This window comes from Urtica dioica, chromosome 5 (assembly GCF_054948205.1).
Source record: "Urtica dioica subsp. dioica isolate 48M chromosome 5, U.dioica_male_clone48M_v1_H2, whole genome shotgun sequence".
NCBI classification, from domain to species: domain Eukaryota; kingdom Viridiplantae; phylum Streptophyta; class Magnoliopsida; order Rosales; family Urticaceae; genus Urtica; species Urtica dioica.
In genome coordinates this window covers 31,173,157-31,181,968 of record NC_142760.1, presented here as the reverse complement: position 1 = coordinate 31,181,968, position 8,812 = coordinate 31,173,157, and the positions used below count along the sequence as shown (strand labels likewise).

Genomic DNA, 8,812 nt, shown 5'->3' with positions numbered 1-8,812 from the left:
AAGTGTTTCCTCTTCCCGCGACACCGCCACATCTCCGATCCTGACGCGCAGGTGATGAGAAGGAAGGAAGGAGACGACGAGCGGATCATCGAGATCTGCGACATGCGGCGGTGCGATTCTTCCACGACAAAGAGTTTCACCCTCAAATGAACAATCCGTTGCCCAGGCTCGCCGGACCCAATCACAGGGCCGTCGGAGGAGGAGGCTACGGTTCGCGCTAGGTTGGCGGGTCTGCTCCGATGAACGAGAACGTGCCTCAGGCCTATTATGTGGAAGAGCTCGTGTTTCGGATATGAACTCATCGACGACGGTGAAGATAACTGAAATTACCGAATCCGGGCAACTGTTTCAGAAAGTGTTTGTAACAGAAAGTGCGACAGTTGCTGAAATTTAGAGAAACACGAGATAAACGATATGAGTGCGGAATAATAAAGAGACACCAGAGTTGGTAACCCAGTTCGGCAATTCGTGCCTACGTCTGGAGGGCCTTTGCCCGGTGGAAAGCAGTTTACTATGATAACGTGGTACAATAAGGATTTACACTCAACGACTCCCTCGCTAGCTACCCAACCTACGCATATCCTCTTCAACAGCAACTTAGGCTCCCCCTAAGTACGAGATCCCCTCGATTCCCACAGAATATCTCTCCCGAGACTTCTAAATGTGTTTCCCAACAAAAACAATTGAAAAACCTAACCTCTAGCTTCTAATACAATCACCCGTATATAGGCAACAAAGCAGAGGTAAAAGACACCTTAAAAGCTTGAACACAGGTCGTTCTAATCTCAGCTAAACACTCAAATAAATCTCTCAAAAGGCGTGAGTGTAGAAGGTGAGGTGATGACCTATTTATATGAGAAAACTAGGTCAACACGAATCTTGAAGTCGGATTAGGAAGACCAGCCCATTATCTCATTAATCCACGCTGGAATCCTTCTTCAAGTCGGAGTAGCGAAGCCCAAAAGTCAATGGGCCGAGACTGTTATACAGGACTGTTACAACACAAACTGCGACACTTGTGACCGAAAATTGTAACAAAGCCCAACGCTATCCGATAATATATTCCACGATTCTATATTATTTTTCCAACATTAAATCGCCAATTAATGTAACAACAATCTCCCCCTTTGGCGTTTAAAGGCAAAACAGAATCGTACCTGTGACACTTGTGACGATGACGACGACGACGACGACGAAGCTTCAACACCATTATAGCAGAGTCACCAAGAGTCACATAATCTCCCCCTTTTTGCCATAAACATACCTCCAAATTTGAACAGCCACCAAACAACAGTTTGCTCCCCCTGAATGTGATGCATTATCGTAGAAACCGTTTCATGTCGAAAAGAAAATATCACCGCGTCGGAGAAAACACGACCCAAGCTCAATACAAAAGCTTCTAGCTCAATGAGTGTAGAAAAGAGGCGCTCATGGTGGTGTAAATCTACTCCGGAGGTGGAGAAAAACGTTGATTCATCGGAGAAGAAACCAAAAATTTCGGAATAAATCGCAACTACTCCGACCAGCGTCGCCAAACACGACTTTCTGAATTCGTTAACCGTTGGATCGTCACGAAATTTGTACACCATGGTCGTAACACATAAAGGTACATTCTGAACGGTGGAGATTGGATTCTGAGACTCCGAAGTCTGTCTGCCGAGTGAAAAACCAGAGCAGTAAAATCTGGAAATCTGCAACTTTTTTTTTTTTTTTTTTTTTCGAATTTCGACTTTTTTTTTTCTTTTTTTTTTTAATTTCGACTTTTGACCTTTTTTTTTCTAACTTTGACTTTTTTTTTTTTCGAACTTTGACTTTTTTTTTTTTTTTTTTTTTTTTGAAATTCGACTTTTGACTCTTTTATTTATTTATTTATTTTTTTTTTAACGAAAAACACAAAAAAAACTCCTCGGACGAACACTAAAAATCCGAATTAACATGACAACTTGCACTTGAGGTAAAAAATATCGTACCTCAATAAAAGTGTATTCGAGCATTAATTTTCCATATTTATACTCGAATACACGTTGATGATAGATCACGAATCAGTCACACAAAGACCCACGACAGGCCTAAGTGATTCGAACTTTGAATCGTCTTTCGTGAAAATATCTGCAAGTTGTTGTTTCGGAGCAACATCCTTTTTTATGGAGTTACCGCATATGATAGATTGCTTGTCTTTGGTCGGGACTTTCAGAGGAGTACACGCACCGCGATTTTGTGGATCTTTGACTTTCCAAACTTTTTTCATGGCACGAGGGTTTAATCTTGAACGTCTTTGCTTCTTCAGATCTTTCAGGAGCTTGTAACACCAGGGTTTAATATGACCCTTCTTCGCACAGTAATGACAAACCCAAGATTTTTTGCTTGCCTTCGCAGGTGTTGCAGAAACTGTTGTAACAGTTCTTGAGCCAGCAGCTTCATTCTGGGAATTTATGCTCGGGACGAATGTAGTCTTAGAGCTGGATGCTCCTCCTCTCTGATAGCCTAGACCATGATGATCGCCACTGGTTTTGCCTGTACACAAAATTTCATCAAGTTTTGACGTTCCAGAATTGAGCATTCTAATATTTTTCTTCAAGAGAGTTATTTCAGAATGAAACTTATCTTGTTGAGATCTTTCAGATTTCAATTCTTCATTTAAGGAGGCAACAGAGGCAAGGAGTTCATCCTTTTCTTTTGAAGCGGTGGCAATCTTCTCATAAAGCCTTTGATTAAGAATAACAACCTCATTCCACTTGCTGTAGAGAAGTCCATAAGCCTTGGTAACAGACTCAAGTGTTAATTCTTCTTCATCTTCTTCGTTGCTACTAACTTCAGAGTCGCTGTTGTAGAAAACGTCACTAACACAACCTGCGACAGTGTTGCATGGCTTCAAATTGTCTTGAGAATCACGGGCAGTAAAAGCAAGGAAGTTGTCAATAATGTCTTCCTCTTCTGAATCTTCATCACTCCAAGTACGGGTGTTGTAGCTTTTGTTTCGCTTCTTGAGGGTGTTGGCACATTCTGCTTGGATATGACCGAATCCATGACATTCTCGACATTGAATCCCCTTAGCTTTGACATTCAGATCTGTGGAAATTTCGTTGGCGTTGGATCTGTTTTGGGAACTGTCAGAGACAGTTTCTGAAACATTTCTGCAAGTGTTGTTGTTCATCCTCTTCATGAATTTTCCAAAGTTCTTAGCCAGAAGAGAGATAGTCCTAGCCAAGTCTTCATCTTCAGTAAGGCCGTGGTTGTTGTCGAGGTTAGCTTTCAATGCAATTCCATGAGTCTTCGGCTCGGGATTGTGGTGCTCATCGTTCATCTCAAAGGTTCTGAGGGAACCCATTAACTCTTCCAGCTTCATCGTGGATATGTCTTTAGCCTCTTCAATGGCAGTGACTTTGTAGATGAACCGCTTCGGAAGCGACCGTAGAACTTTTCTGACAAGTTTTTCCTCAGACATTTTTTCACCAAGGGCAAACGATTCATTAGACAAGTCACAAAGTCTAGAATTGAATTCACTAATCGTTTCATCTTCTGTCATTCTTAAGTTCTCAAATTTAGTAGTCAAAAGCTGGAGACGAGACATTCGTACCGTATCAGTTCCTTCATGAGTGACTTGAAGGATATTCCATGCGTCTTTGGCCACTTCACATGTAGAAATCAGCTTGAATGTGTTGGGGTCGACGGCAGCCATGATCGCATTAAGAGCTTTAGAGTTACCGCTTGCCAGTTTATCTTCATTCACAGACCAATCAACTTCAGGTTTCAAAACAGTCTCTCCGGCATCATCGGTGGTGGTGGGGTGCTTCCAGCCAGTGAGGACGGCTCTCCAAGCTTTCTCGTCTAGTGCTTTTAAGAAGGCTTTCATCCGAGCTTTCCAATACGAGTAGTTTCCACCGTCGAGGAGGGGCGGACGGCCAATAGATGCACCTTCTCTCATGAACTCCATCTCTAAATAAACAGATCAGTAACACTACGGATCACACTCAACAGGACTGAGTGAACCGCTCTGATACCAATTGAAATTACCGAATCTGCGCAACTGTTTCAGAAAGTGTTTGTAACAGAAAGTGCGACAGTTGCTGAAATTTAGAGAAACACGAGATAAACGATATGAGTGCGGAATAATAAAGAGACACCAGAGTTGGTAACCCAGTTCGGCAATTCGTGCCTACGTCTGGAGGGCCTTTGCCCGGTGGAAAGCAGTTTACTATGATAACGTGGTACAATAAGGATTTACACTCAACGACTCCCTCGCTAGCTACCCAACCTACGCATATCCTCTTCAACAGCAACTTAGGCTCCCCCTAAGTACGAGATCCCCTCGATTCCCACAGAATATCTCTCCCGAGACTTCTAAATGTGTTTCCCAACAAAAACAATTGAAAAACCTAACCTCTAGCTTCTAATACAATCACCCGTATATAGACAACAAAGCAGAGGTAAAAGACACCTTAAAAGCTTGAACACAGGTCGTTCTAATCTCAGCTAAACACTCAAATAAATCTCTCAAAAGGCGTGAGTGTAGAAGGTGAGGTGATGACCTATTTATATGAGAAAACTAGGTCAACACGAATCTTGAAGTCGGATTAGGAAGACCAGCCCATTATCTCATTAATCCACGCTGGAATCCTTCTTCAAGTCGGAGTAGCGAAGCCCAAAAGTCAATGGGCCGAGACTGTTATACAGGACTGTTACAACACAAACTGCGACACTTGTGACCGAAAATTGTAACAAAGCCCAACGCTATCCGATAATATATTCCACGATTCTATATTATTTTGCCAACATTAAATCGCCAATTAATGTAACAACAATAACAAATTTACAATAGCTTGTTTGTGAATCATAGGCTTAAGTTTACTGTCTCTTATTGAAGACTAAATAACTTTTAATTTTTTATTAAATTTTTTTTCAATCTTTTTAGCTACTCTGCAAGCTATAATATTTCGTTAGGAGATGTCAAACCAAGCTCAAAGCAATTTTGCGATGAAGAAATAGAGAAGGAGATGTCAAAGGACGAGAGAAATATATCGGCAAAAAATAAGGGTCATAAAAAGGATAAAATCGTACTTTCTCACCCATTCCGAGAATCCAACCAATACAAGTGTCATAATACCGCTGGGTTGGGCTGAGCTGAATTATAAATTACGGGTCAAGTAAACGTGTGTAGTTTAGTTTCCGCCTTATATATAGTAAAGGGCTTCATGTTTTCGGATATGTAGTTTAACTTGTATCCATTCTCTCTCTGAGCCTATTTCAGCTCTGATTCTGTTTTATTTAGGAACACAAATTACATCGAGACATGAAAAATCAGGAAATTGAATACATTGATCTCGAGGAGGACTCGGATCTGGAAGACCCGGAGCGTTACGTTTGTGACCCCATATATTACAAATACTTGAAAAGTGTCCAGGCTTCCGAGGTTACTTATTTGATTCCCCTCGTTTAATTATTTTAATAATTTGTAAATTTATTGCTGATACTCAATCGTTATTCATGAATTGATTCTAGGGTTTTGATTGTGACCAACCCGATATGGAATGGATGGGGAGTCTTCAACCCAGCACCAAGAAGACCTTATCCGATGAAAGCTTTGTTTGTCTAGCCAGATTTGCTGTTGAAGAATTCAACAGGCTCAAGGTGTGTTTCTAAATATATCTCTGGTTAATTTGGAGTATTTTTTTTTTGATAATTTCTCAGAGTAGATATATTGTCAAAATTGACCGATTGTGGAATAATTTGTCTCACCTCAAACAAATTCTAAAGAGTATATTCTGATTTATGAAAAGTGAAACCGATATGAGTTCATATCGTAAGAAAGAATTTGAATAATCTATGATTAGTATATTTAGAATTAAATTGATTAAGACAATAAATACTACTTGTTGAAGTTCAAAAAGTAGTAACATAAGGATAATTGTTTGTGTAGACGATATGCTTGAATATTCCCCAAACATACACATCTGTTGTTGCGAATTTCGTACTATTCTGATTTCACATTTTCATTGCAGGGTACTAATTTAGGGTTTCACAGACTTGTAAGGGCGACCTCAAAGCTGATGGTTGGTATACTCGCGTACATGACATTGCAGTGCACCGATGGATGTTTTTACGAAGCCAAGGTCTATAAACGTTTTTCGAACCCATGGGAATTGTACATATTCAGGCTTGCAAAGCACTATTCAAGGTATTTCATTCTCAATGTGTTTTTAACTCCTTGATTCGTGTGTGTTTGACTGATACCCAAACTCTCAACTCAATCCTCATTTAAAATTAGGCAAGGGTTTCTTTTTTGGCGGTGGTCAAGTTGAATTGTTGTTCGAGTTGATGAAAGATAAATATGTACGTTAACATTTTGATGTCATATAGTCTTGGTATGTGAATAAAGGGAAGAGCTTACATAAACGATTAACATCTGTTTGTTCTAGCTTCGATAGCCTTTTGTTGTCTAGCAAACTGTACTTTATATTGCTTTGCAAAGCAGATGGGAAAAAAATAAACTATCATTCTCGTGATAATAATATTGCAGGTTCTTCTATTTGCTGTTTGATCGGTTACTCTGTTTGCATTGTGTTTTTTTTTTTTTTTTTTAAATTTGTTTTAACAGCAATAGCGATAGTTCGGAAGACAGTGTTTCTCCGCCCAGCAGCAAGAGTGGGGGCTCCGATGGCTGCGATGGCAGCAAGAGTTGGGGTTCCGATGGCAGTGTTGAAATTACCCCTAAAAGCAAAAAGCAGAAACTGTGAAATGTCTATAGATTTCTTTCTTTAGAAACAACAACAAAAACAACTTCTTTGTGGATCATATGTCGTCTGGTTTTGAAAATTTATCATTGTAGGGTTGATAATATGTCGTTTGGTTATAAGAATCTATCATTGTAGGGTTGCTATGTGAATATTTTGAAAGATTTTAAACATATTAGTTACTGAATCACAAATAAACAATCAAAAGACTATATTTTGTTTAGATAGAAACCTAGTGTATCTCACAGAATTATACTCCTAGCGTGTAGGTTGGCATGAGATATCTCAAAATCCTTGCTTAGAATTGCTACGAGTAATGACCGACATTTCCAAATTGACCAACCAATGAAGCATAGCCATAACTCAAAAATTAAACCTTCACCGAAGAGAAAAATACTCCGAGAGGAACATCATTGCCCATTTGATGATTTCTTTCAAGCTATTATTGTTCTTCCACTGGCGGCGATAGGCGTGGTCAGGCCCGGCCCTGACTTAAGGCGGGCAAGGCTTCTGCCTTGGGCCCCCAATTAGTTTGGGCAAAAAAAAAATTATTTTACACTTTTTACCTATTTTTAAGAAAATTTACATTTTTTTACCCTAAAAATTTACATTTTTTTACCCTAAAAATTTACATTTTTAGCCAATTTTCTAAAAAAATTATATTTTTTATCCTAAAAATTTAAATTTTTATTAGTATTATAGGGCTCCAAAATATTGAATCGCTTAGAGTCCCCAGTGAGTTTGGGCCGGCCTTGGGCGTGGTGCACCACAATGATCGACTGTGGAGACAAACGAGATGTGGCGTTGACTAGCAAGCCGAAGCCGTGTTAGACAGGATGGAGTCCGAGGACTTTAGGGTAACAATTGAAACAATATACATTTTATAACTTGTAATAATATTATTTTGCAAAAAAAAAAGTCTAATTTTAACAAAGTCAACCAATCCAAGAAGAACACACAAAATCAGCAAGGGACGATGTCATTTTCTCATTATCGATGGATGAATGTAAGTTTTAATTAAAATATAACCTACTCAACTTATTTAACAAGTACTAATTCATTATCTACATTCATAGAGACAAAATAATGGTTTAATGCTCCGCTCGATGCATGGGAGAAACTCGATCAAAATAGTTATGTGATTTGGGCTACGCTTGCTGTCGAAGACTACCATGTAAGTCTAGTTTAATTTACACTAATGCTTCATGTTTCAAATATGTAATTAATTTTTTAACGGTTGTATGCAGGCACGGATTGTAGATCAACTCGCTAATATACGACGACAAGCTAAGAGGCAATAGAAATCCTCGGACGGTGACACAATGGAGCATGCTACGATGGCTCAAGTTCTCGAAACGGTACAAAGAGATGTCATCACTACGGGGTGTTGTCAAGGGTGCCCACAAGAAGAGTTGTAGTCTTTATTTTGTACATTTGATGTAATAAAGTCTCACGATGACTCTTGCTTGTAATTGCTTATCCATTAATAAAAGTTGAAACGTTCATTCATTCTACCTTGTCTGTTTGAAGCTTTATGATAGAACCTTAGTCTTTAGTCCATAAACAAACCTAACAACACATGAAGAGACAAATGTAGATTTGCATGAACAAACTCTTCATGGTTTGTTTAAAACAATATATTCGCAATCTAAGGGTCAAAGGACTATTGACCTCAGTACGATTGTTAGGAGAATCTATGATGTCTGGTTATGGGACATTGAGAGTTGGAGACTCTATAGTTCTTCTAGGTATCTTCCGAAGGTACTGAATTGACCAGTGCACTTCTAGAGACAACATAAGAACACACCATTTAACCTCTTATGTCTCGAAGTCACTACGTATGAATTCCATCGTGCTTACCTTAATCCTGAAATGAGACATGCCATTTCACATCTTACGTATTCTCATTTGAGAAAGTCAGAGTTTGGACTCACTATGTGATTCTGAACAGGGCCTATTGGTGAAGTATTAAGTTGTGAGAATGTCATGAGTAACTTTGTGAAGTTCTCATAGATATGGAATTCATGTACAAGATTGTGAAATGCAATGTATATCACCTCATGCTTTGTTTCTTGGAATGT

General features: G+C 39.2%; 1 protein-coding gene across 1 annotated transcript; it reads left to right on the top strand.

The window, feature by feature from the left end:
• LOC149397876 (uncharacterized) lies at window positions 1–6,873 on the top strand. Its single transcript, XM_089614003.1, has 5 exons — window positions 1–310; window positions 5,270–5,410; window positions 5,500–5,628; window positions 6,000–6,175; window positions 6,596–6,873. Exons 1-5 carry the CDS (start codon window positions 293–295, stop codon window positions 6,732–6,734), a joined length of 603 nt encoding a protein of 200 aa, XP_089470129.1. The 5' UTR covers window positions 1–292; the 3' UTR covers window positions 6,735–6,873.
• Window positions 6,874–8,812: the final 1,939 nt, after the last annotated feature.

What these genes read in the sequence shown, in the direction of transcription:
- LOC149397876 (XM_089614003.1), top strand. An exon ending in AAAGTGTCCAGGCTTCCGAG is followed by an intron (nt 5,411 to 5,499) that starts GTTACTTATTTG and finishes AATTGATTCTAG; the next exon opens with GGTTTTGATTGTGACCAACC. An exon ending in AAGAATTCAACAGGCTCAAG is followed by an intron (nt 5,629 to 5,999) that starts GTGTGTTTCTAA and finishes TTTTCATTGCAG; the next exon opens with GGTACTAATTTAGGGTTTCA.